The 25,968-nt window shown below is 46.3% G+C and overlaps 7 protein-coding genes across 7 annotated transcripts; 2 read left to right on the top strand and 5 right to left on the bottom strand.

Moving 5' to 3' along the window:
- Positions 1-7,581: 7,581 nt before the first annotated feature.
- F4822DRAFT_404482 (mediator complex, subunit Med18) lies at positions 7,582-8,855 on the bottom strand. The gene is made up of 3 exons (XM_051458207.1): positions 8,262-8,855; positions 7,861-8,209; positions 7,582-7,806 (listed from the first exon to the last, which is right to left on the bottom strand). Exons 1-2 carry the CDS (start codon positions 8,690-8,692, stop codon positions 7,870-7,872), a joined length of 771 nt encoding a protein of 256 aa, XP_051314732.1. The 5' UTR covers positions 8,693-8,855; the 3' UTR covers positions 7,582-7,806; positions 7,861-7,869.
- Positions 8,856-9,035: 180 nt separating this feature from the next.
- F4822DRAFT_263401 (HET-domain-containing protein) lies at positions 9,036-11,731 on the bottom strand. The gene is made up of 2 exons (XM_051454611.1): positions 10,967-11,731; positions 9,036-10,888 (listed from the first exon to the last, which is right to left on the bottom strand). Exons 1-2 carry the CDS (start codon positions 11,334-11,336, stop codon positions 9,210-9,212), a joined length of 2,049 nt encoding a protein of 682 aa, XP_051314731.1. The 5' UTR covers positions 11,337-11,731; the 3' UTR covers positions 9,036-9,209.
- Positions 11,732-11,751: 20 nt separating this feature from the next.
- Positions 11,752-14,225, bottom strand: F4822DRAFT_404477 (DUF726-domain-containing protein). The gene is made up of 3 exons (XM_051458206.1): positions 13,137-14,225; positions 12,692-13,020; positions 11,752-12,546 (listed from the first exon to the last, which is right to left on the bottom strand). The coding sequence occupies exons 1-3, from the start codon at positions 14,191-14,193 to the stop codon at positions 11,881-11,883; spliced, it is 2,052 nt and encodes a 683-aa protein (XP_051314730.1). The 5' UTR covers positions 14,194-14,225; the 3' UTR covers positions 11,752-11,880.
- A 394-nt stretch (positions 14,226-14,619) lies between these two features.
- On the bottom strand, positions 14,620-15,631 carry F4822DRAFT_429571 (uncharacterized protein; the record flags this gene model as incomplete). Its single annotated transcript, XM_051461126.1, has 5 exons — positions 14,620-14,834; positions 14,959-15,111; positions 15,174-15,278; positions 15,353-15,489; positions 15,561-15,631. 5 exons carry the CDS (start codon positions 15,629-15,631, stop codon positions 14,620-14,622), a joined length of 681 nt encoding a protein of 226 aa, XP_051314729.1.
- Positions 15,632-16,128: 497 nt separating this feature from the next.
- F4822DRAFT_263314 (uncharacterized protein) lies at positions 16,129-21,629 on the top strand. Its single transcript, XM_051454609.1, has 5 exons — positions 16,129-18,053; positions 18,144-19,848; positions 19,952-20,467; positions 20,570-20,944; positions 21,029-21,629. The coding sequence occupies exons 1-5, from the start codon at positions 16,500-16,502 to the stop codon at positions 21,061-21,063; spliced, it is 4,185 nt and encodes a 1,394-aa protein (XP_051314728.1). The 5' UTR covers positions 16,129-16,499; the 3' UTR covers positions 21,064-21,629.
- F4822DRAFT_263329 (uncharacterized protein) lies at positions 21,236-22,882 on the top strand. Its single transcript, XM_051454610.1, has one exon. The coding sequence runs from the start codon at positions 21,706-21,708 to the stop codon at positions 22,534-22,536; it is 831 nt and encodes a 276-aa protein (XP_051314727.1). The 5' UTR covers positions 21,236-21,705; the 3' UTR covers positions 22,537-22,882.
- F4822DRAFT_263307 (uncharacterized protein) lies at positions 22,883-25,640 on the bottom strand. Its single transcript, XM_051454608.1, has one exon. The coding sequence runs from the start codon at positions 25,466-25,468 to the stop codon at positions 23,228-23,230; it is 2,241 nt and encodes a 746-aa protein (XP_051314726.1). The 5' UTR covers positions 25,469-25,640; the 3' UTR covers positions 22,883-23,227.
- Between the last annotated feature and the right edge of the window lie 328 nt (positions 25,641-25,968).

Below are 25,968 nucleotides of genomic sequence, written 5' to 3'. Positions count from 1 at the left end.
TGATATTAAATGATGGGTAAGTTTTTGTGGGAAAATGTATTTGATTTCGTTCAAAATACGCCGGGACCGACATTGCTTGGCTTAGTCGAAAGTAGCGCCATCTTGCGTGCTACGTCTGGCGGTCAGGACAGGCATCCAACTTTCGATTCACGGGATACAGGATTTGCCTTATACTATTTGACAAGGCAAACGAGTATACGATTTACTATACCTTGGTAGGACTTCAGCCTTACCATAACGTAGACGTCGGTCCCACTTTGGGGGCGGCTACAATATGTTGATTCCACAGTAGGATGTGGTAGTGGTACCTAGGTAGCGGAATAAATCCGCCCCCAAATCTGGGGAGACCAAACCTGGCTAGTACTGATCGAGACATTTACTAGGCTAGCTTGGCGTCTAGCCCTTCAGCTTCAAAGACTATGGCAGTTATAATACAATAAAGAGTCACTATACTAAGGCCGCCGAGACGAAGCGCGCAAGCTACTACTATACGTAAAAAGGACACTCCTCCCGTGACGATAAGTTAATAGCTTCTCGAGCTAACATGATTAGCGCACGTGGTTACGAAAAAAGAAACAAGGCGAAAAAAACGTGGTTTTTCGCCGCTTGGCAGGGCAGTGTATCTACGTAACGTTTCGTTAGGTATGTAATTGTTGGTACTTTCTTTGACGATTGAAATCTCCGAATCGTTAATCCATAATTATAGATAACATTCCAAATTTCCTTCTCGAACGAAGGATTCCTAACGAGCTCGCGCATTTATACCCACCTTGCCTTATGAGACGAACCCTTTTGTTGGTGCTGCCTACATGAGTAGTTCGGGTTACTATGTAGGTAGAGAGGCAGGAAGGGTGTGAAACCTCACTCGAATCCCTTGTCTGGGATTCCCCGAGCAACAGGTTTTTTCCAGGTTGTCGCTCACTCACGCACGTTCATTGTTCTTTCATGTTGTACATACTATGTATGCGGCGGCTATTACTTTTGCCTGGTTAGGACTGGCCTTATTTTTCCTAAGATTCCCCCTTTTTGGTAAATGGTAGATATGGCTGCGCCCACCGCAATTTCATCCTTCCGAGACCCTCGGGAACGATCGTGATCGGGCCACCCTCATCGTCATATCGGACTATTTTGGAAAAAGAATTCTAAAGGGGTGAAGGGGGGCATCCGATCCAAGGGTTTCAATGCGCTTCTGTGCGCGATTAGAGGGGGGAGGAGGAAGCGCCATTGGTTCATGACGGCGGACCGAGCATGATTCGGTATCTAATGTAAGTCTAACTTTGGTGTATATGTATGGTACCGAGTTGGTGGGACATACGGGCACAGACGAGGGGGGCAAGAAGTTACATGTTTGCCTTGCTTGTCTGGGTCGATATTTTCTACACCGCCAAATTATTTTACGTGCGAAGGGCCCTTCCCGAGTGTGCTAACCGAAGAATCGGGGCCTCCGCGGGCGGTTAGATAGACTTGCCGATATTTCCAATTAGCTACCTTTACATACATGGAGGAATGGAGCACATCATGTATGTATATATGTATGTACGTATGAGCCCATAATACATACCTAGGTGGGATGGATGGGTTGGTTAGCGGGGCTCAAGAAAGCATTCATTCGTGCGATATCAAAGCATGATGATTAGGAGGACGAAAGGATGATACCACGTTTGGGGGGAAGGGAGCTGATGAACATCGTCAAAGCGAAATGGGCATTCTGATTGTTTCGCAAAACTCCGTGACTCCCTCGAACAGAAACGGATTATTCCTTCCTGTGTCGACACACAACCAACTACCAAAGCAGCTTAGTCGGTTCCGTAACTAATTATTATTGTGCATCATCGTACATGAGTCAGGAATCCAAGATAGGTAGAGCGAATCGGCCGACACTTGAGACGAGACCCGAGTGGAAAGGATTTCCCGAGCTGAACTTGGACTGGACTGATCTTCTTGCCCCTAGCTACATTGTAGATAGCCTCCTTAGTGGCCGCGATGGACCAGCCCTGTGCTACTGCAACATTAAGTGGCACAAAAGTCCATGCAATAGCCATGTGAGCGAACGCGAGCGCACACACATAGGCACATTTTTACAGCGGTAGTATTAGTATGGTGTTATGTGTACAGCTGTGCCGTAGGCAAGCAAAAAGGATTCCCACCCCTGCCGTTGGAAGCCCAAAAAGTCTCACAAGTCTTTTCTACGACGGACACCGGACAGCGGGGGCCCCTAAAAAACCCAGCTAGCTACCTAGCAGCTGTTGCTTGGTAGTACCTAGGTAGCTAACTAGGCCCTAGCGACCAGCTTCCTTCCCGTCGCACATCGCACACACGCAAGGTCTTGCCGTTGCTGTTGCAGGTATGCTGGGAAGAAGGTATATATGCAGGAAAAGGGCAAACAACGTGACGAAAGTGATAGGTCATGAATCTATGGAAGAAAGCACCGAATGCGTTACGTAGGAAGAGGCACGGATGCTTCGCTCGTTGGTTCTAGAAGGGGCAAAGAATTAACTTAGAAAGAAAACAACACCCATCAGCTGCACAGATACACTTCCGAACCTAGCGCTCGCAAAACGATATCTATCCGTTTTCTTTTCAAAGCGCAAGCCCGGCCCGGGCTTGGCAATGTTTAATTTTGTATTTTACTAGGAAGTACGTATGTGTAGGATCTGTACCGCGCAATTTTGCTTAGATCATCGTGATTATCATACGTATGTGGATATGGTTTTTAATTCATGTCTCTGTATACCTAGATGAACGCGGTGTACGTATATCATCATGCAAGAGCCATTTAGAAGAAACGGGGACGTGGCCGGGGGGGTTTGCAGGTTGTATTTCGGTAGCCCGAAAGGCTTCAAAAAGGGTGAAAAGGAGCCGACAAATTGTCGCTGCATCGACGGCCAGTCCGTTCATGCAAATCCACTATAGATGAATTCACGATACTGTTCAATGCGACGGTCAGGCGTACACATATAAAAGCTTGGTAAAATTTACCCCGTACTACTGTAGCTAACCATTTTCATGCAGACTCAAATGATGATCCTGATGCCAGGGTAGCAAAATACATATTACTTACCCGCCTTGAAATTGGTGCCAATTCAGCTCATAGTATAATCATATAACCTGACCTGGTCACATAGCCTCGCATATCGTTGCCATCGCCCACGCATTGTAATGTTCGCTGTGTAGGGTCATTGCTACGTATGGAATAGGGTTGGCGAAGGATGGAGATCCTGACCTTTTGATTTGCTTAATGAGTTTGGGATTGGGCGTGGGAGCTATAGTGCTCAGGGGTATTCCATTTGACGCACTCCGATGCTTCTTAAGTCCGTGTAACATCTCGGGATACCTCTTATAGCACCAATATTAACTAGAGGATAAAGTATAGTATTGCCCAGAATTCATTAAGTGGAAACAGCCCTATAGCCCAGGGTTCAAAAGTCCTCCTTATCTTTTTTAAGCATGTCTAAGTCTGGGCGGCTAGTATTCTTAAAGGCTTCTGTACCCAGGTTTATGATGATTCATTCCTGACATACGCGTATATGTGGATATCTAGTTTCAACGGTTACTCAAATCGAGTTGGTTGTTGCCCTATGCTATAGTTTTAAGGCTGATCGCGCGGCGAGGACTTCGATGACTATTATCTGCGCGGTATCTTATTGGCTAGCCACGGCCAACATGAAGATAATCCTAACTATCCAGGCACCCTAGCTACCAAAGAACAAGATGCATTTACCACGTTAGGAGTTTGGGGCTAGATTTTTGCGCGGCTAACTCTTTTGCTCCCCGGTAAAAGGTAGTAACCACGCCGCACGGGGAGCGGGCCTAATATCAATAATAGATGTCGAACATGGTCTAATCAAGTAGATCGAAACGGTTCGCCTCCAACAGCTTCATCAAAAGGACATATCATATCCACTACAAACGTATCGCTATACTAACTATCAACATATACTAGGCTTCAAGAGGAGTTGGATAGGCTATGGAGTTCTTAAATGAACCACTCAGCGGGGTGTGTATTAATGCGACGTTACCTATAGAGGATTTAGTTTTAAATTCCCGAATCCCTCGAAGCTAAGGCACCAATCCCAAGTTGTCAATGAGCAGAGAAGAGCAAGCCCCAGGTTTACTACTTAGGCTATCGTCGATTTCATCCTTATTAAAATGGGTTAGTTATGACGCCATCAAAGGAGCAGTATTGAGGGTCCTTCTAGAACAATTCGGTCTGGTCGTTGGCTACCGAATATCTGTAGTTGATGCCTTTTGATACCGGCTAGGATACTAGTTGTTAGTTGTTAGCTGTTTCGAAATAGCTGTTTTTAGATACCTTAAGACGAAGTACCTTGAAATCCGGGCCCTTAAGGCGCCTATATTGAACAAATCCTGCGGTAATATGTGGCCCCGTTAATTCATTAATTCATAAAACTCAAGGCTTAAGAGCCCCAATAAGTGGGTGTTCAGCTAATGTTAGAATTGCCCAGATAGTGTGGATCGGAAGGTCGTCGCGAAGTTGGCCTATGCTGTCGGGCCCGAGAGGGACTTAAAATCATGTCACTTTGCAAATACCGCCACTCCTTATGTAACATCGTGGAGTAAATAGATGTTTTCGAGTAAATGAAGTGGTTTAGTAATATGAGAACGTGGAGTAAGAAGCGGCTAATACTAGGCAGCAAAATAACTACATTGTCCTAAGGGGTGTTCGAAATACGAGTCTGATTGGTTCAAGTGCGAGCTGTTCGGGACACTGACGACCGACCCAGATACATCCTAAATGTGGGATGATAATGCCGAGTATCGATCTTGAGACGGGAACAGGGCTTCCATGGTTCCTTAGAAATGGGAGTATAGTAGGCCGATATATATGCATAGGAGGAACAATAAGCAACTTCCAATCAGGGGAGCTGTGAAAATCACACCATTAGAGAATTATTCTGGGAATAGGACAAGTTTGTGGAATCATAGTCTGAAGAATGTATGTTTATTACCTGGTAGATTGTTTCAAGTTCTCCTAGACTTGTGGAAAGTATGAACCAGGAGTCGTGTATAGACCAATGTTATAAGATTAATATATTAAAATAGAATAGAAACGTACGTTTCCCTGACTTCATATTGTAGATTATTAGATTTTGAAATCGTAGAGAAATATCTAGACATAAAAGATACGAGTAAATGGTGTATGGCATTCGGTTTTGGATGACTTCTTCCGGTATCGTGGACTCAATAAGTGTATATACTCTGTGTTTACTTCTAAATGTACTTACGTATTTGTTATATTCATTACCTGGATACATTTCATGTCATTTGATTACCCATATGTGAATGATAAAACCCCCTCGACATAAATTTGAAAAAGTATAGCTACCTAGGTATGTTAGAACTAATATGGTACTACACATTCATATACAATAGATTGTAAAAGCATATTCTCCCATAGCTAAAATAAACGCTTCGTAATATCACATTCATTGCATTATGGAATCATTAACAGTATCATGAGAAATGTCCTTAACTGCCTACAAAATATGTGAAAGCAACCCTATCAACGCCTGCATCAGCATTCATGTTTTGTGAAGCACTCCCTATAAGCTTCATAAACACGACTACTGTGCCGGCTAGCCGTAAGACCATAACGATGCTGCATGTCAACCTGTCCTGCCCTAATAGCCTCCTACTCCTCAAGCTACTCCTAGAACGTCGTCCGTGCCATGACAATGGAAGTAGAATTTCTCGACGAGTTTCAGGCCCTTTTTGATTCCTCGCATTTTCTATCTCCTAATAGGCAGGTAATCAAGATATTCCCATATACGCCTAATTCTCGTATGGGTAGAAAATGTTGTCATCCTCTTCGTCGAAGCTCCGGGCCCGCTCGTCTATAATTTCCTGGCGTCTAATCCTCTCAGCAGGGGAGATAGGTTCGGCGTTCTTCGGCGGCTGCAGATGTCCGTGACCGTGAGGCCTCTGGGGCACGTTAACATTGTCCCGAAAAGCGGGGGTGCTCCGTGGACGCTTCGGGTAGTGTCCGTTCTGAAGTTGATATCGCTCGTTATGTGGGGGCTTCAGGCCTTGGTAACGCTGCTGTAGGATCTGCTGGTATCCATTTTGATTCTGTTGTCTCTGGTTGTTTTGACGGGCCTGGATGGGAGTGTAGAGAGCCTCGAAGGTCGGACTATTGACTAAGGTCTGGCGTGGATCGGTTACGATCTGGCGCTTACTGGGCTTTAGAGTAGGGCTCTGCGGGGCGCTTCCGCTTCTAGGCGCAGAAGGTGTGGGTGAGAAATTCGGCGATGAGAGCATGGGAGACGCTGTGGCACGAGGCCCAGTCGGGGGGTGATGCGGTCTCTGGGTGTTGGTAGAGTTCTGTGTAACGGTGCGGGTGTCGCTACCAGCCGGGGGGAGCACAACTCTAGGCTTTAGCGTATTGGACGGCCGTGCCTCGTTATCGGATAGTCCTCCTGGAGGATGAGGAGCCGCCGTACTTTCAGAACGGTTAGGCGATTGGCTCCAATTCGCAGTGTTACGGTTAGCAGTAGGCTTTCCTATCTCAGACCAAGGTGTGGTACTCCGATGAGAAGGGTAAACAGGGTAAGTAGGTGCTACTATGAAATAAAATCAGTAAGTTCAATCTGGACGTAGAAATTTCAAGTCAGGTTACTCACCAGCGCCACGATTTCCGAAATGTTGGTCAACTGACGGCTCTCTTCGGCTTGCGGGATTAGCAGTGACAGCACTCCAGACGGGCATTCGCTGGGCGGCAGGTTGGGTAGCAGAAGAATATCCAGAGTATCTAGATGTGTTATAGTAGGAGGCATTGAAGCCCGGAGGGTGAATCCCATAGCTGCCGTTGCCGCCGTAGTTGGAAGCCATGTCGATGGTGTTGTGGAAAGATCGACGATGGTTCTGCGAGGACCTAGAGTGGCAGGACAAGGGGAGAAAGACTGAAGGAGAAGGAATAGACAAGAATAGATGGTCGAGGATACTTGTCAATAATGATGATGGTGATTGATGAAAGACGCTATGATACCCTATGTATTTTATGTATAATCGATCACCTTGAAGATGCCTCAATCAACAAAAATATGTCAAGTATAGATTATGTGTATCTGCCTGCTGCGAAAAAATTTCTCTTGTACCGAGTTGACCCGCATATATGTATGGTTAAATGAAGGTGAAGCATTGTGTGAAGGAGGAGCGTGTTGCCGCGGTGTTGTTAGCCCTAGGCGTAACACGCGCGTTGTTGATAGGGCATGCTCACGGCGTGGGAAAGAACTTTCTACTTAAGGCACATAAGGTACGTGATGAATAACGTGTCAACGGCAGGAAGGACTTTCTAAATATCATAGCCCTGGAGGTAACCTTATAATGCGATAGGGGTCGTAGCTTCACTATTCCTCTAGATAATTGGAGGCCAAGGAGGACAAGGTTCGTCGCCCCTTATCCAGGGGCAAGCGCGGGCAGGCGCGAGCCTTCGTTATTCTTCATGGCTATTCACCTGAGGCAACTGCTATTTGCCCTTTAGGTTCAAGGCCGGAAGCGCATTTTTGGTATATACTCTTACAACTTCAACCAAAGAAAAGAAACATCGGGTCGTGTATATGATGGTAATGAATAAGATTCTATGGCTATGAAGTGCGGCTACTAGCTTCACACTATAGTTCAAAGCACTGCATATAAAGGGTCTCTGATATAGTTTCAGAGAACATAGGGCTTCCTTGCGAATCATTATCCTTGGTTACAAATTTAAAAGGAAACATACTGCCTTTTCCGGTGGGTATCTCATATATTTCATTATCTATTCGTCTAACGTAGCAGGCATCTCTCGACCTGTGTCAAGCTTAGTTCAACATGCCAGAGAAGGTAGAGGACTACTCGGCTTACCAAGTAGCTTTAACCACGCCCGGGGATCGCAGGAGGGGGAGCGATCCTCGTGTCAAATACTCTTCGGTCGATAGGCTTGAACTCGAATAATATATCCAGTTCCATCTTCACCGCTAATAGCTCCTCGCTCGCCTTCTTCAACTTGTCTGGTTGACTATCATCGAGTAGGTTAAGTTTTACATTCAACACCCATTTCTGGGCTGGATCTAATGGGCGAAGATCCGCCCACGCAGGAAGACTCGCCACTGGTTGTCCTGGAGAATCTGGCAGATGATAATATCTGCTGAAGATGAATTCAATATTCTCCCTGACATAAGAATGGCTCTCTTGGATTATCTCGTTCTTATACCTAGGAAAATGCATTAGTACTGGCTAGGGTGCTAACTTGCGGTCAATCTCACTGGAAACCGTTGTCAATCATAGCCATCGGTAAATTGACCTGTTCTGGGATCTCAATCTTCTTTCTTGACGTAACTGGCGTATCTCGGAGGGGATCAGGTAAATCTGTCCAGCGCAAAAAACCGGGCAAAGAATTAAATTCCATTGTCGTTCCTTTTCCAAGATCCCTATCCGGAATTACCTCGTAGGCCGCTTGTAAAATGTACGATGATCGAGCCAATTGGTTGCTTAACTCTTTCCATAGAGGTAGGTAACGCGACTGCTGGAAAGCACGCACGTTCTTAAGAGGCTTTGGTTGTGGATGACCTTGGTAGAATAGAATGCGATGGATAGATTGGCGCGCAGACATCCATGTCATGCCCTGCAAGACGGCGCATGCCATTGTGAAATCGGAGTCCTTGACGGTCGCCGTCAGGAAAAGCTCCCTAGGCATCTTGATTAAATATTGAATGAGATTGCTTCTTTAACGGGGTCCTTTATTTATCACCGGTCGATTATATTTTCGCTTCTGGGTGTCGGTTTATATGAATGGATTGGAGATGGAATGGACAATGTGATGAGGATGGCTGAAGATTAAGAGGTGAATGATGAAAGATGTAAGTAGAAGATGCTCCACTTGTGCCTTGCAGACGGGATCTACAGGTGGTAATAGCGGGATATTACCCCACCAACCCAGTAAAGAGGCTCCTAAAACATCCCATCCCTAGCGCGTCTAGCGTATATTTAGCGTCATTCGAAGGTTAAGCTCTCACCATTTTAGGGGACTATAATGTATTAGGTAAGTCAGAGACAGTATTGTTGTATCGTGCTTAAGACTCTGATATTTCTATATATGGAGTAATGGGGGAATATTAGTAATATTAGTAAGCCTTAGGCAAGCATCTTATGTATTTAAAAGGTAATTATCTCGTACGGATTAGATAATCCCATTTCTCAGCTCAGATGAACCGCTAAAAAATGGTGAACCTTTGAACTGGTAAACCACTGAAATCCAACAGATTGTATCCTTCTTGCGAATTGATTCCCATCATCAATACCCCAAGTCGTTCGTATCGGTTATGATTACTATTCAAAGGGGAAGCACTAAGGAAAAGAAAGAATTGCGTGCCTAAACCGTCCGCATCCTGGGAGTGTGCTAACAAGAACACAGACACCATTGTTCTACCCTCCAATTTTATAAACCCTTCATTAGCAGGTTTAGCTGACCTTCTAGCGGTCCGCTGTGGGAGGCCGTTAGCAGCTGTAAAACAGAAGGTTTCAAGCTGGATATCTGCCTCAAAGGTCAAATCTCTACCACCGAGCAGAACAGAGTAATTCGCGTATTCATCATCCATTGGACCGTGCAATTCTACGTCTTGCATCATTCTCCCCTCCATTGTTATAGACGATCCAAGTTCTACCCGGCCGAATGGATCAACACCTGATAACAAAATGTTCGAATCTACAAGTTTCGCATCTTCGTGCAAAGTAGCGGCCTGTTCTACAACATCGGGATTAGTTGTAAAGGTAATGATCGGACATTCTAGGGACGCCCACGAAAAGCTCGGAGCCCTAAATTTAGGCGGCATTGACGTATCCGCATCTTCGAAAAAAGGGTGGAAACTGTGTCGCGTCCATAGGAGCTGAGAAATGAAATGCTCTTTCCATAGCCCAGCTAGGTACTGCCATCCAGTCTGTTCATGAATAAGTTGACTTATTCCAGATATCGCAGGGAATTTGTCTTCCAGGTATGTGAGTTGTCGTTGCGTGTAAATGCGCACAAGCTTATCCCATTGTTCGAGTGTCTCTAGTTGGCTTCGTCCGATGAGAAAGCTTGCTACCTGTTGGTCATTTGTCCTGCTTTGGCATTCACAAGATCGGGTCGATCGGCAATGCCACTGAAGCTCATCTGTCGAATACGATATGGCTCTAGTTGGCAATATCGCTTCTTGTAGCGTCCAACCCCTCACTATTGTAGGATCCGGCGCCACACGATTCCCTATCCCCATAGATGAATCGAAATGATGACCACTCTTACACTCCCTTCTAGCTCCCAAAAGTATGTCTTGTTTGCCGGGGACATGGTAATGGAACGTCTCGGGCCGCGCACTATGGTCGAGGAAGGAAACATTCGCTGCGTCAGATGAAGATGCGATAATGGTTAGATGTGCTTTCTCATATATCGAGCACATTTTAGCTGATTGATCTTCCCAGTCCAGCTTGCTATCTTGTATGATGCATAGCGCATCAACCCAAAGGTATTTCAGCCCAAGCTTCTGAGTTACATAAGCTGCATCTTGCACGGCTGCTGGCAATTGCTTAAGATCGAAGCCCCGCATCAGCGACTGAATGTTTGAGCTTTCGGTTTTTAGGACGCTGCTTTTGCCCCAGCAGTAACTTAGAGCCACATATGGTTCCCGAAAATCATTAGGCGTTTCGTAAAGTCGAACTGAGCCATTTCCGCGAGTCCCAAGTTGAAGCAAACGCTTTGGTGGCGACAAGAGATCCTGCTGGCAAGAATCATGAGTCTCAATGCAGGTTTTCAGACAAGCTTTTAGGTAGGTGAATGATTCTTCTGAACTTGGAGGCTTGATATCTGGTAAAACTGGGATATGTGCATAGGCAGAGCCGGACTGCTTCGATATCGAATCTAAGAACACAGAATCAGCGAAGTACTTTTAATATTGCCGTTGCTTTAGGTAGTATATAGAAGTCGCTCAGATCATACCAGTTGGTCGATATATGTAAACGACTCCTTGAAAATTGATCCGTCCATTGATAGTGTTAGGATTCGTGGGGAGAAAATGTATAAATGTACTATCTTCTCGCAGACACAGCAGCATCGAATCACCATCGATAGTCTGGTTCGGAATGAACGTATCAATAACTTCGCTAAGAAATCTGCAGTATTCGCAACCTGAGGATCTGGACTCCTTTATGAATTGGCATTGGCAGTCGATTTGATACCCCGTCTCGAATCGACCGGCATAATACCCGCTGTTTTGATACCGATTCTTGAAACCAGGCGTTAATTCTGCTTCTCTAGCGATGTCTAGGCTGAAATTACAGCACACATCGCACCAAGTTTCGGGGATCATAGTCGTCCGTGGCGCACTGAACCCTCCTGAAGCGAGGCGGGGCTAGGCGTGAGTGACGGTTTCCCGCGCTGACTTCAGTGGAGATAGGGGCAATTGGAAACGCCTTGTTACTATTCTGATGCTGGTGGATGTCGACTGTGAATAAACACTTATGGTAGCTAGGGGTCCAATGGTCTCCGTACCGCTAAGACTGCTAGTATGGATGTCTTAGGATGAAATTCCTAAGGAAATATTCGTAATGCGAGATAAAAGTATGGTCATTAGGATTAGAACGGATGCTGACATCTTGAAGAATCCTACTTCAGCGGAAGCGCTACCTAGAAATGAACGTCGCGACCCTGCTAATCCCCCAATTCTCACTGGAAACTATAGGGGACTTGTTGATTACTCATGGTCTGTTTATGGTGACGACGATTATTAATATTCTTAGTAATAATCTCATTACTTGGACCTAGGTAGGTATTCTCAGCCCCCATACACTGCTATTGGGGCCTATAATTTGACTAATATTGTAGTCCTCTCCTCGCCTTGTGTCTATGATGGTTTAGCTAGATTTATTCTTCTGTTCGACTTCCTGTTCCATCTTGTGGACTTCTTCATCAGCTACTGCGGATTGACTCGTAACGCCAGACTCTTTAGCGCCGTTCTCAGCTGCCTCACGCTGTTCCTCTTCCTTCTTCTCTTGCTCCGCTAATTTCTGCTCTTCATGTCCAATTTCCTGCAAATCGATATCCTCAAAGCCAATGCGCTTGAGGATAGGAGCCGTCGCATGACGGTATAAAGTATGCCCTTTTACCAAATCACCGACTTCAATATTTTCAACACCTTTAACATTGACCACTGAATTTAAACCCGCAACACCGAATTGAATGCTACTGCTTCTGTATAAAAAAGCAAGGATGTAGTCGTTGGTGCTGTAGGCGTTGACGACTCTACCAGTAACCACTGAACGGATGCGACGCCAGTCAGCAGAATTACTTGGGGTGGGTGCACCCAACATTATAGCGTTCTCAATCAGACCGAAGGCTTTTCGCTCAGCGAGTTGCTGTAGGCAGACATAAATGACTTTAGCGCCTAGTGAGTACCCGACAAGTGTGACTGGCCGCTCGCCCTGGGCTTTGTTGATTAGGGCATCGGCGAGTACTTCCCCGGCTTTCTGGGCACGCTGGTTGGCGATGCTCCAGGGGTTATCAATGATGTGGCTTGCTTTCTACAGGTGCGTTAGTAACTGTAAGAAGCCTATACATTTTCCTTCTAATGGACGCTCTATTATTTTCGTAGGAAGTTACCTAGGTGGGGATAATAGGCATGTATGCACCATGTTACAGGGGAGAAAAAAAGCAATTCGTACGTACCAGTAGGCCTAATGGCCATAAACCAGCGCTCAGAGCAGCGAAGACAGTTCGCTTAATAATCTCAGATTTAGCATACGACCAAGCAGCTGAAGTCACCAAAGTAGTGAGCGCATTTCCAAGGTTCATCAACGCCTCAAGTTCGAAGCGAAGAGCAAATGTTTCCTGCCCTGACCCAATGCACTTCCAAGGCTTAACTACTTCGTCCTTATCTCCTAACCAACCAGATATACCGATAGCAACCCGTAACCGGCGTGCTTCGGTTTCGCTTTCCCCTAACTTCTGAATGGGAACAAAAGCGAAGTCCTCTACGTCTCTAGTATATTGTTCCACTGTAACGATTAGCGTAAATATCCAAATTTACAGGGCTTTTAGGGGTTTGAATCCTCCAGACAATGCTAGCAGCCCTGAAATAGCGACTAGACGTGGAGTAATAGGGGATACTCACTGGCTTTGCTTGTCATCTTTGCGCCATAAGCACCAAATAAGCCACCGACGAGGACACCACTACCGGCTAACGCACCCAAGTATCCTGCCGTAGCGGTAGCCCCGAGACCAATACCTCCCAGAACGGTGCCGACGCCAGCAGCTAAGAATGGGGCTGCTAGACCACCCGTAATGCCAATAAGTGCAGCACCTGCGACTCCAGCTACACCCATCTTCCAGCGGCGAGAAGTGCGGTTTTCCTCGGCCCTTTTCTTGGTCTCCTCTTCCGCCGACATCTTTTCAGCTGCGTCTAGGAGGCCCCTGGCGACTTTCTTTTCGTCCTCTGACAGCACTGTAGCTGAAAGCCCCAGGCTCGTGGTTAGGTACAACAGCAGGGTTCGCGAGTGCGCATTATAGTGCTCCAAACTCAGTGTTAGAAGAAACACCGAGTGCAGTATCAGTACCCTTTTCTCCTTGGCCAACCCACGTAGCGGGGTCTCAACAGGGGCATATAGCTTCAGGAGCGTTTCTGCGATGATATCTTCATGCTCGTTTTTCTCGATCCCTTCTAAGGCGGGTTCAGTATCCTGGCGCACAAGTTCGGGTTTTGCCTGTTTTGATTGATTTTCAGCCGTTTTCCTTGAGTTGACGATTTCACCAATGCGGAGAACGATGCTATCCCTCCAGTCGTCGAAGAACCCTAACGCACTTGTCTTCAATGCAACCATTTTCTCTTCACTGACTTCTTTTTCAAGTTTGGTTAATTCAGCTTTCTGTTTCTCGAGTAGCTTCTGCAATTCCTTGCTACGTTCATCCTCGCCCAGCTTCTCAAGGTTAATGGGCTCGCCATTATCGTCCGTTAGTTGGTCGTCTTGGGAACCTGTGAGTTTGGGATCAAAAGTATCAACGACTTGCTTGCGCATAAGTTCAGTAATGTTAGAAACGAGAATAGTGAGAGCGCTGCGGTCTTCATCCGTTTCCAGCACTGTCGTTAGCGACTCGCCCTCCTCATCTTGCTTCTTGGTTTCGTCCTCATTACCACCTAAGAAAGAGCCTGCTTTTTTAAACATCGACGCCATTTTTATGTGAATTTAACTACACTATCAAGTAGATCATAGAAGAAATAAACAATAAAATCATTAATTAATAAAATTTAAAGTCAAGTTGCCTGTTTTCAGTATTCGAGGAATCCCTACGTCATCAATTCGGGCCTCGCTGACATCACCCCTGTTCACTAAAACGTGCACGTAACCAGTATAGCCAAGTTATTTAATGGGGAGCTGATTCAACTATAGAGGTACTAATAGGGGGGTTAGCTATTAGTGTAAGCGCTATTTCTTTGGCTTAAGCTAGGAGCAATTTCATTTAACCTTCTAATACCTCTCATGCTTTAACCTCTCCTTCTACAATGATTTGCGAAAATCGCTCGGATGTGCGCTATACGTCTAACCCAGAGCATCTCTTAATTCATTGTTTACAACCTAGGAATATCTTCATTTCATAAATCAGGATCTCTCGTTCGACAATGCAATGCTATTTGGTCGACTAGCAGAGCCCAGCGTGTCCATATATTTGCGTATAGCATCATCTGTCGCACTTCCGACATAGAAGTTCCCTAAGAGCTGCGCTGTCATCTCAGCGTGTGTTATCACCCCGAGGCGAATCGCATCATGCATTAGGTCCATTAGACTGTGCTGTGTTACAGCGCGCCTGACACGTTCTGAGATATTGTCAGTACCTATCTTCTAGGTCTGTCGGTACCCGGGTAGGGCCCTGTCCATGCAGCTACCCTCCCGAGCCCCGGCTCGTGGTATGAGGTGGCGTAACGGGGTCTTGGTACTCACTTTTCATAACTTTGTTCTTGCTCTTCAAAATCTTGATCTCGTACTTGATTAAGGAAGAGCTTGGGTATTCCGTATTCAATCCGACCTCGTGCCCAAGACCGATGATGAGATAGTCGAGCGGTTGGCTAGTGAAGCCGAAGTATTTCGGGAGCACTTTCGAGACTATTAGTTTGCGACGCTCGAATTTATGAAAGGTAAAAAGAGCCTTCACATACGGTTGCTATCGTCCTTCATCTCCTTTGCATTGACGACATCCAATTTAATTTGCGAAGCGTCTACGTTCGCACTCTTCAAGGTGTCTCTGATGACCTCATCGTCCTCTGGTTTCAGTTAAGTATCGCCATTAAGTATTTATGATTTGGAGAGAGTCGTCGAACTGGGGGGATCAACTTACTATAGATGATTATTCCTTTCTCAAAACGAGCGTCCGCCGAGTAACACATGAGGAAGAAAACATCGACGAAGCCAATGAGCCGTACTTTCCCGGCCCATCTTTCGCCGTTAATCAGAACCTCCCATGGATGGATGTCGCTAAATTAATTTTGTTAGAAGACAAAAAAACAAAGAATAACAAGACCATGTGAATTTGGCAACAAACATACCAATCGCATTCTAAGGATTTATCTCGAATGGTCCGGTCGAACACTTTCAATACGCGATGGTAAGACGCCATTTGGGTTTCTGCAACGAGTCTATTTTTTTTCGCCTTGAGTTGAAATACTATCGCAGCCTCAGACGATGTCAACCCGCAGTGAAGGAAACCCCCTTGATTAACTACCTGAGATACATACCTAGCCATGATCTAAGGCTAGATGTACCGCATTTCCTATTCGTGTTTCTCTACGGCAAGACTAACCGAAGTAAATTGACCCCTAGCTTTTCAGCCGCAATAAATTGGGGGAATTAACGAAATATTGGCAGCTGAATGTCTAACTTAGGCAAGTGGTCGACGCGCTGTAGCATCCTTCCGCTCAGCACACTGGGCAACCACTAATCCTAGGCACTAAATCAATGCTAGGTCGCCGAATACAGCTGCCACATCGCTTCTAATATATCCTACGAGCCAACTAAATGTTAAACAATAAGGCCCTGGACTTGATTTGCTCGTATCCTACGAATTATTATCTCGAAAATACCTTGCTCGTCGCCGAGTTATAGTGATAATATCTGCAATATAGCCTTAACAAGGGAAGGATAATGAAGCGTCGCAGAGCTGAAAGAGATTATCCTTGGGCATCACTGCCTATGCTAGCCTACATCACACCAATAATGCAGGCCCCAAGCTGAATGGCATTACGAGGAAAATCCGCCTGGGGAAAGGTGCATGTCTATGAGGAGACAATATGATCTGTCGCTGAGCCTCCCCAATTCTCGCTCTACTGGTATTCATTCCGTGCGCCGCGGCTTAAAATCGCGGGTATATCTTTTCAGTGAGGCGAGTTGAGATCTCTGAACACAACCAGTACCGAAGCAAACCACCACAACGTCAGGGCCTAAGGTTCTGTAGTTAGCTCATCAATAAATTTCTTCCGGAGACAACGATGTCAAAGGCAACAGCCGAATATGTCACGGCAAGAGCTGTCGACTTGAAGACTAAGTCGACAGCGGCTTTCGAGATTGCTGTCGGCAAGGATCCAGACAAAGTACGGGCCATGTTAAATGTCTGGCTGGTACCTGAATTCAAGCCCACTTTCTACGACGACGACGGCCGTTACTCTAAAGGAATCTCGACTACTATAGGCCTTGAAGATGTCGGGTTGTTGGATCCATCGTACTCGACGGCAGTTGCAGATCCGGGTGGTCAAGAGGGCCGATACCCGATCCGCATGATCGACCTTGATACCAAACATCTCATCGACTATCCTGATATTGGCCCTCGAAGCCAATACTGCATCCTCTCGCACAGCTGGAAAGGTGTTGAAATCAGTTATAAGTATATAACCGACGCCAAAGCTAAAGCCTTTAATCGCGCCTTAGCAGCTGCCGGAGCCAACGGATCTTTGAGCGATAAGACACATGCTCCCATCGACAAGCTAAATGACATCGACACAATCAAAAACCAGTGCGACTTAGACATTACCGAGCAAGAAAAGCGAATCGAGAAATTGGCACGAGAGAATAACATATTACCTGAACTCGGAATTGGCGACAGCGGTATTATTGTCGAAGAGTTGCTGTCGCGACGGGTCAAGGTCCAAGCTCTTGAAAGAGGGGATGATGGCCGGGGCGGGCTTCAAAGGGCTAAGAATAGGCTCGCAATAGCCCTAGCCGCCCGCCATGCCGAAGCCATGGAAGATGATGTCTTCAAACAATTCTTTGAAGATATCGGTCTCGACGAAGACAAGGCTAAGGAAGTAATGAATGCAGACAGGGACGGCAGCGAACAGAAACAATCAGACATCGACGTGGCAAACGCCGAGAAAACTCTCTTAGAGGAAAATCGGAGACAGTCCGAAGGAGCTGACAACGTCAAATTTTTCGAGCGCCATGGTCACATTCGGGAGGCCGTTGAGGATTTGATAGGGCTCATTCAGCAAAGAAAGTCCATGACCAAGGTTGACCAAGCGATTGAACGATCTAAGGAGATATTTGACACTAATCCATTTCCACGGACTGAAAAACGGTACCTATGGATCGACTCTTGTTGCATTAACAGAGCCGATAGTGGCGAATACGCCAGGAGTATCTCTGCTATGGGAGAGTGGTACAAGAATGCCGAGTTCTGTTTAGTACACCTAGACACCAATAGGGGCGTGCCTAGCGATTCACTGGCAGATTGGCGTGTCATAAAATCCCTTGACCCCACCCCGCCATCAAATATCACGAGTTACGCAGATATCATCGCCCATAAACCAGAATGGTCTACTCGAGCTTGGACACTTCAGGAACTTGTTATGAGCAAGGCGACCTTTTATGTCAATTCTTCTTGGAAACTTCTCAGTCGGCCAGTGGAATATCTTGGCCCATGGTACTTTCTATGCCCATTTGTTTCTCTTTACACCAACATCGACGCCAATAACCCATATTCCCCGGCACTTGGAGATGAGAAAACCATAGAATCTCTAACTAGCGTTCTCGATGCGAGCGGTATTCAGGTATGTATACATAATCTTTCTTCACACTCCTTATATGCCAATATTTCCGTCTCCATAGAGTAAACGAAGACCACAACTAACTCAAAGCAGTATCGCCTCCGCCGCCATGATCAAAATAGAGACGACATTAGTGCCGCACAAAAATTGATCGCTATGCTTGAGATCCTAGATCTTCGAATCCCGTCGGACATAGCTATAGACACAGCAATATCTCAAATTGCTCAATCCGTCCACATAGTTGTTTCAAGCTTGACGGCCGACACAGGAGAAACCAGTAATGGAAAGCGGCTACTGGATAACATCTTGAGGGTCCTCCAGCCATACCTACTGAATTCCCAAGCCTATTCATTGGCAGAACGAGCGAGATATGCAATCAACACCCTTATCCGATGCTTAGTCAGCCTCATAGAGCGCCCGATTCTTGATGATAGGAGTTATATCGCGGATTTCGGAAATTTACCTGGGCTTGACCTTTGGCAGAAAGGACTTGTTCGGAGTCAATTTTCAACCCACAAAGCAATGTCTCTAGTCTGTGGGAGAGACGCTACCGTCACGACCGATCGCGCATACTGTTTAATGGGTATGCTTGGTGTGAAGTATCCCACTTTCCCCGCTGAAGGTCTAACGAAAGCTCTCTCTCGGCTATTGGACGAGGTCATCATTTCATCAAACGATGTTTCTGTTTTCAATTGGACTGGAAGGCAATACGGAAGCCCTGTTAGGGGAAGATCTCTATACCCATTCTCGCCGGAAGCATACAAATTTGGCAAAGATGCAAATCGCAAGAAAAGAAAAGACCAGAAACTGGCACATATTCTCCAACTCGAGCGCTACGAAGTTATGTCGGACTTCCTCGCTATTTCTGGCATGCTTCTGGACACTATCATGTTTGTTAAGGAGCAGCAGAAGCAAAACATTCCCCTTCTATGGGTGAAGGAGATCCTCCGAGTCGTTAAGAGGACTAAGTTCGAGCTGCTGAAGCCGCATATTACCAACATCGGGAAAATTCTCAAATATGTTGAAACGGCGTTTGATAATAAACCATCTCTTGATCCACCTTCTGCAGCCAAATCCGGAACCCCGACCAAGGAATCGGCCCCCAACCAAACTAGTCCATCATTTTCTCCATTCAGCTCTCTCTCGTCCCAAATCAAAACTCCTTCCTTGCCCAAGGATATAACACCCTTCAAGACTCCAAGCTTTGGTCGTAAAAAGACCGAACCCGAGGCAGCCCCGCCAAAGTCTTCTAGTCGAGGAATTGGAGGCTTCAAGGCACCATCACTCAAAAGTTTCGGGAGAAAGGACTCAGGAAATTCTCAGTCGAGCCAGACGCCGAGATCCGGGACACCAATCAACGAGCCAGATGCCGTTAGCTTACCGTCGGGTCCTCCAACGCCGTCATTAATGGTCTCGGATACATCAAAACATTCCTTGGATGAACAAGTCTTATCCTACATTGGAAGTATTAAGGTCGTAGATGAGGGAATCCAGAACGATGGTGATGGGGAAAATAAACCCAAACCCTCACCTGTACTACCACCCGAATTGGAGAAAGTACTAGCAGATATTCCAACGCGAGAATTTTCAAGACCGGAAATAAAGTCGGAGGAGATTGACACGATGATCTCACCTAATCCTATAATCATCAAAAATTCGGGGATCGAGGGCCTGTTCGATGTTCAACGAGTTGTTGTTTCAATGGCACAGCCTGAGAAGCTTCGCAGACAGATAAAACTCGCGGTCAGCCCAAACCAGAAGATTACTGGATGGTGTATTATTAGTACTGGTTTTGCTAGTAAGTATATCTTCATCACAACAACCCTCCAAAGAGTGTTACCTCTTTGCGGCAATTGCAATCAAAATTTCCTATTATAAATCAATAACTAACAATATTACAGGGGTCATGGTTAGCTTCGCCTGTCCAAAGTACATCCTCGAAAAGGAGCTTGACATTGTCCAATCAGTTGAGAGTAAAGTCCTTAACGGGAAGGACGATGAAGAAACCTCGGATGACAGCAAAGAAACAAACGGCGATGAAGCGGTTAAGGAAAAACACGGCGCAACACTGCCTATGGAAAATGTCTGGCAAAGAACTGTCAAAACTATCAACACATCCGAGCCGACGGAAAATAATACCAACGATCCAGAAGACCCGGGTCTTGAGAAAGCCAAAACAGAAGGCGCTAGAGTGAGCAGAATGATTGGCTTCGTTCAAGAATCAAACTTGGCGGAGGTCGCGGGCGAATGGGTTCTTGCCCGATTCTCTGGTGTTCCGGGTGCGAAGTGGTTCTTGTGTCACCTAGAATTAGGGGGCACCGGGCGGGACTTCTACGGGCATCGAATCGCAACTGACGAGATTGACTTCCACAATGCGGCTCCTGAAATGGGTCTCCTGAAGTATTGGGAGTACTATAGTAAGTGCAACGCAGTCCTATTTATCCCCCTATCCCGTACCCCATAGAATCAATGAATTCCCCTTCCTTTGTGATGTATTTACTAACTAAGACACCTTATAGTGATGCAAAAGAAGAATAGGCTCTGTACCATCCTACAGAAATTGATGGAAAGCAGAGACTGGGGCAACTTCAAGACGGAAATGGGCCAGAACATCTTCAAGAGAGTAGCCAAGGAGACCGGAATGAGTGGCCAGGAGGAAGGTGCCGAAGAAGATTCCGACGACGAAGACAGCGACGCCGGTTTCTCAGATACCATAAAAGATATCGGCGGAATGGCATTAACTATGGCTGGAGCTGGTCTCGTCCAGCAGTTCTACCAGTGGCGTGCGGATCGCTTACAGAAGAATCTCGCTGCCGATGTGCTCAAGAAGTTCCCGACCCATATGCAGACAGCGATGGAAAGTCTAGATGATAATAAGGACTTGATGCCCTCCAGTATGTTATAGCCCGAATTCCTTTCTTGCCTTCCCACTCAGCCTCTTCTATTATAAGAAATAAAATACTAACTTTTATCATCAGTGTTTCATTCAGCCAAGACGATACACATGTTCTAAACAGACAATTCATTTTCTTACTCTGTCGAGTTTGTTGTTTCAAACCGTGCAGGGGCCTAGCTCGAAAAATCTATAGGGCGCAGAGGTTGGGCAAGATTTGGTCTAGCTAGCAGAATTTGATGAGTCAAGAGTGAAGTAATCTCAAACTGCTTAATCATTGATAGGTACCCTGTTCTCTTTTGTTTTCCTCATAACTCTTCCTTGTATCTCGAACTAAGGAGCGGTGTCGCCAACATGGGCGGTGAAACAAAAGATAGGGGTATGACCGTGCCCACTTAAGGCCAAGTCTTTGCCCATATAAATGACACCAAGGACCAACAACTTGAGGATCAAATCATCTTCAACCATCTCTATAGCCACAATGATATCTCACTCTCCAACTGCTTCTCGAAGCCCCACCACATGATATAGACTCTTGTTGCTTGACTATCTTACACGCATATTCCCGACTAAACCGGATATAACGGAGATGATCTCTCATGTCAAGCTGTTTGCTATAGGCTACTATCTAAATCTCTGAATCTAACATTTCGCATATTTCCGAAAAGTTTTGTTGCCATATTCTATAAATTCCCTCTTAAGATTCTAAACTTCAAAATCAAAATAATCCTAAATAATCCGAAACACCTAGAAACCGAAGCAATGACTGGTTTCAACGATCTACCTCTAGAACTTCGAAGTCTCATCTGGGAGTACTCCCTCCCAGGTCCACGGAACGTCTCCGTGGACATCCAACGGCACACCCGCGCCCCAGTCATCTTCCACATATGCCAAGAGTCCCGCGCCGAAGCGCAAAGAATCGGGCATTACGAACTAGCCTTCCCAGTGCCCACCACGGACCTAAAAGTCAACAAAGGGCGCGTGATATGGTTCAACTTCTCGCATGATCGACTCTGCGTCGACAAATTCCTGCTCTGGCTAGTAATATGCCCTGAGAGCTCGCAACCACTTCGCTCCCTCGGGTTAATGTGTGTGCGTCCGTTAATATGCTGGGAAATCCTAAGTCACATCGGAAACTGGCGAAAAGCGCTTTCCGGGCTCGAGGAAGTAGTGCTGATTCGCAAAGACGATAACGACGCGGATCATGCTAAGTTGGTGGATACCGCGTCCGTGCCCGCGCCTGTGGATACGTATCGCCGGTGTCCGCTTATTAAACCGTATTGGACGATACCGATGCGAGTCCAGATTTCGCGGGCGGAGGGGAATCCGTTTGATGATCCGTTGTGTGCGCCGTCGATGGATAAGTCGCATGCTTATGTTTTTCGTTGCGCTACGACTGGGGAGGTCGAGGTTCAGGTACTTTCCAGGCAGCGATTGCGCCAGTTTAGGAAGGAAGAGGAATGTATCGGTGAAAATGGGTTATTAATGGAAAATGCGTCTGTTCTGGGATTTAAAGGGTGCCCGAAACACCCTTGGGAGTCGGGAGGCAAGAAACACATCAAGACTGGTATCACAGCCGTCGACGATACATAGTAGTCTTATTATAATTGAGGTTGCCTGTAAATAAATACTCGAAAAATTAATGATAATTCTATTTTCAATTAGTATTACTTCGAATGTTGCAATAATGGATCCTCTTCGTCAAGCTTCAGTATAAGATTACCTAATCAACGTGTAACCCCTTTATCTCGTTACACCGACTGTATAGTGTACCACAATAGATCTTTTGGCAGAAATATCATCAAATTTTGGCCAAGATATACAGGATGTGGGAAAAGTCATAAAAGCCCAAATCCTCGAAAATGTCGCTGAGAGTATTCACATAAACAAGCCAATAATCCATCAAATATCACAAAGCAACCATCCATAAGACCGTATTGATGCAAGTAAATCAAATCGCATTATGTGCGTCTGCGCCGGAGTATCTATGAACAACTATTATGCGCTTTCTTTTCGAGGGTAGGATTCAGATTCTGAAGATGCACCTTTCCATCTAGCAATGCAAAGTATAAAGAATACTCTATCCCTTCCACCAATTTGGGATTGGATACTCTCCGAATCAAACTCCTTATGTCGAAAAGCCATCGACCCCGACCCCACCAACGCCGAAAACCCTTAATTGTAACCGTTCCATGCAAGCCTCATATTAATCATGCAAATCATGCTTTTGTAAATGATATAGAGGATGGAGCTTTGTCCATTCCATCTTTGAAAGGGACGTCTTTTAATCAAAAACATCAACATCCCCACCGTCCCACTCAGGGTCTGAATCTTCCGATTCATCCAAGAAATCGTCCATGTCGAAACGCCTTTCCATAGGTCGATGGTTATCAACCTGGATGTCTACCACATCGCACATGCCATGGATAAATTCGCCGCCATCAGGGAGATACTTTGAGATTTTTCGAACCCTGCGATCCAGTTGGCTTGCGTCAGAGTGGTCGGCGGCAAGTTCATCTTCGCTATCTTCGTCGTCGGCGTCTTGTTCTTTGAGGAGCAATCCGCTTCCTCTGAGTCGCTTAAGTTCTTTGCTAATGGCCGATGCCTTCACAAGTTGAGCCTTGCTAACGTAGGTCGTTTTGGCATAAGCCGTCTCACCTTCCGATGAAGTTAGGGCAGGTGAGATGTTAGCTATTCGCGTACTTCGCCGGCTTGGCAACGCCGCAGGTGAATTGGGTTTCACTCTCGATTCCTGTTGAACCTGTTGGCGGGGTTCAGTGGGGTGCGGACGGAGCGTCTTGGCATTTTTCGGTGTTGCTGCCCTTCTCTTAAAGACCCCTACCATCTTGTCAACCCAGAACTCCCGAAGCTCTTGTCGTTGGCGCCAGCTTATATCCAGCGCGACCCTGAAGGCAAGACGGCGAAGATGGGGGAGGTCAGGCGCACTTTGCACCAAGCTTCCAAAGAACGCCTCTGCTGCCTTTCGACCCCACTTTCGCATGTGGAAGATTTCAATGGACTGGATTGAAGAAGGCCATGTTGGTACCTCATCTTCCGCGAGAAGTGTCTCATATTCGGGTTTGTTGTCAGCATAATGCTCGTGGTGTTTGTAATACGATAAATCCATATACAAATGCTCCAGTTTCGGGCAACCCGCCCGCAAGACAGGCAGGAAGGACAGACTCAACGATTGGCAATGATTTATGGTAAGGCTTTGTAGTTGACTACCATGCGAAAGCAAAAAGCTAGTAAGATCGCTAGCTATTAGTTCCCAACAGTTGATGAGTTCAAGGTGCTTGAGCGAATTCGGGAGTCGATTCAGTAATGCGCCGTTGACCAACGTAGACGTCTCTAAGATGAGATGTTCAAGCTTCGGCAATGCTGAAATGCAACTAGCAAGTTGAGCCATGTAAGCTTGGCTCTTTCTCTGCACCTCTTCACTAGCATGGAGCCTTGCCGGCAGTCTCCAAGACGCATCCTGATAATTCACAAAGGCGATCTTGCGCAGACTTGCAAAACTAGGGTTCATATGGAAACCTTCCAGTTTGTCTAGAGGAAGAGACTTCTGAGACATGAGTCTAGAGTTCCAGCGCCAACTCGTCAGTTCTATACGCACAGTTTTGTCGTCGGCTCTATTTCCCCCTAGAGCTTCAACTAAATCGTCTTTTTCGCATTTGAACCGAATGGTCTCATCGAGTTTACGGTAGGGCGGCTCATCAAACTCGTGGTACAACTCTAGGCAAGACAGTCTAGGGAGGTTCGGGATCACATTTCGTAAAGCTAGGTAATTCGCGTTGAATTTTTGCGTCAAAGTTGAGCCTACTTCGATCTGGAGATTCTCGACTTTCGGTCGATACTTGATGATGGTTATATCCGGGCACATATTCAGAGCGTCGAGAAATTGACTGAAAGACGTAAAGGGATCCTTAGTATAGCGCCATGGGTGGTAGAACGGGGGGCATTTGTATAGATTTGCTAGTGCGGGCTCGCAGAAGGACTTGCAAGTTCGTGCAGCGGACATCAGATCGTTGACGGCCTCATAGACATCCTCGCGACGTGATGAGGGATCGCGAATAGGTGCAGCGACTTGGTCGAAAAGACACTTTAGAACATGGTATGGCAGTGTAGACCAGGGAGGGAAGACGGTAGGAGTATCTGTGGACGTAGAAATAGGTGTGTCCGCAGTCGAACTCGGTGTATGAATAGCATGTGTGGTGCGGGTGGTGCGAGCAGTCCGCGACGGTGATTGCGCAACATCACGAGTTGAATTTCGGGTTGATCTACGGGTGACCTTGCTGAGACGGGGCGAGTAGTCGTCGTTATCGTTCTTTCGCTTTCGTTTAGCAGAGTATGTGCTCTGTATTAGGGAGTGGTCGCTATCCGAGGAGTCATCGTCAAGGTCGTCATCGGAGGAGGAGGGCGGCGAACTGAAATATGCTACTGTTGATCGTGTCTCGCGCACCGGTCTCTTCACTTTGGCAGCTCGGGACGGATTGCTCCGTAAGGCTCGTCGAGGACGGTCCATTGTTAGGAACAAGAACCATTCATTTGCTTGGGTGTACGAAGGGTTAGTATGGAAGCCGGCATACGGAAGACAAAGGGTGCGCGAAGTAGGAACGTTGCGCTGTGTGGAATGCGATCTTTGAAAATAATCTGGTGGTGATGAATGGATGAAGTGCAACACACCTTTGTACAGTATGAATGGCGGGCACCTGAACATTGACTCAGAGCTAAGATAAGATTAGGAAACAGCTCCACTGAATAAAGTTCCTGCTCATGATTGGATCTACACTTTCCAGTCCCATATCTGCGCAACTTCCAATCCTGGAAGTCATTGCTGCAAGCAGCTGAAAGTGTACCTAACAAAGTACCCATGCACCCGCCAACTCTGCACGACACCAGATTTCAGAGCTACATCATCTATGCATGTATTTAGGTACGTATATGTACTATCATTTATATAAGAAGTGTACCTCCCTCCTATCCCTAATGCGCTCCATCCTTCGTTTTACCGAATCTGTCTAA

This window comes from Hypoxylon trugodes, assembly GCF_022578975.1.
Source record: "Hypoxylon trugodes strain CBS 135444 unplaced genomic scaffold F4822scaffold_5, whole genome shotgun sequence".
Lineage (NCBI taxonomy): Eukaryota > Fungi > Ascomycota > Sordariomycetes > Xylariales > Hypoxylaceae > Hypoxylon > Hypoxylon trugodes.
This window is presented reverse-complemented; position numbering and strand designations above follow the sequence as displayed.

What these genes read in the sequence shown, in the direction of transcription:
- F4822DRAFT_404482 (XM_051458207.1), bottom strand. Translation starts at nt 8,692, where the DNA reads ATGCCTAGGGAGCTTTTCCTGACGGCGACCGTCAAGGACTCCGATTTC. An exon ending in ATGATTGACAACGGTTTCCA is followed by an intron (nt 8,210 to 8,261) that starts GTGAGATTGACC and finishes GCATTTTCCTAG; the next exon opens with GTATAAGAACGAGATAATCC.
- F4822DRAFT_404477 (XM_051458206.1), bottom strand. Translation starts at nt 14,193, where the DNA reads ATGGCGTCGATGTTTAAAAAAGCAGGCTCTTTCTTAGGTGGTAATGAG. An exon ending in AAAGATGACAAGCAAAGCCA is followed by an intron (nt 13,021 to 13,136) that starts GTGAGTATCCCC and finishes TAATCGTTACAG; the next exon opens with TGGAACAATATACTAGAGAC. An exon ending in TATGGCCATTAGGCCTACTG is followed by an intron (nt 12,547 to 12,691) that starts GTACGTACGAAT and finishes ACGCACCTGTAG; the next exon opens with AAAGCAAGCCACATCATTGA.
- F4822DRAFT_263314 (XM_051454609.1), top strand. Translation starts at nt 16,500, where the DNA reads ATGTCAAAGGCAACAGCCGAATATGTCACGGCAAGAGCTGTCGACTTG. An exon ending in TATTAGTACTGGTTTTGCTA is followed by an intron (nt 19,849 to 19,951) that starts GTAAGTATATCT and finishes ACAATATTACAG; the next exon opens with GGGTCATGGTTAGCTTCGCC. An exon ending in GAAGTATTGGGAGTACTATA is followed by an intron (nt 20,468 to 20,569) that starts GTAAGTGCAACG and finishes GACACCTTATAG; the next exon opens with TGATGCAAAAGAAGAATAGG.
- F4822DRAFT_263329 (XM_051454610.1), top strand. Translation starts at nt 21,706, where the DNA reads ATGACTGGTTTCAACGATCTACCTCTAGAACTTCGAAGTCTCATCTGG.
- F4822DRAFT_263307 (XM_051454608.1), bottom strand. Translation starts at nt 25,468, where the DNA reads ATGGACCGTCCTCGACGAGCCTTACGGAGCAATCCGTCCCGAGCTGCC.
- F4822DRAFT_263401 (XM_051454611.1), bottom strand. Translation starts at nt 11,336, where the DNA reads ATGATCCCCGAAACTTGGTGCGATGTGTGCTGTAATTTCAGCCTAGAC. An exon ending in TTACATATATCGACCAACTG is followed by an intron (nt 10,889 to 10,966) that starts GTATGATCTGAG and finishes CTGTGTTCTTAG; the next exon opens with ATTCGATATCGAAGCAGTCC.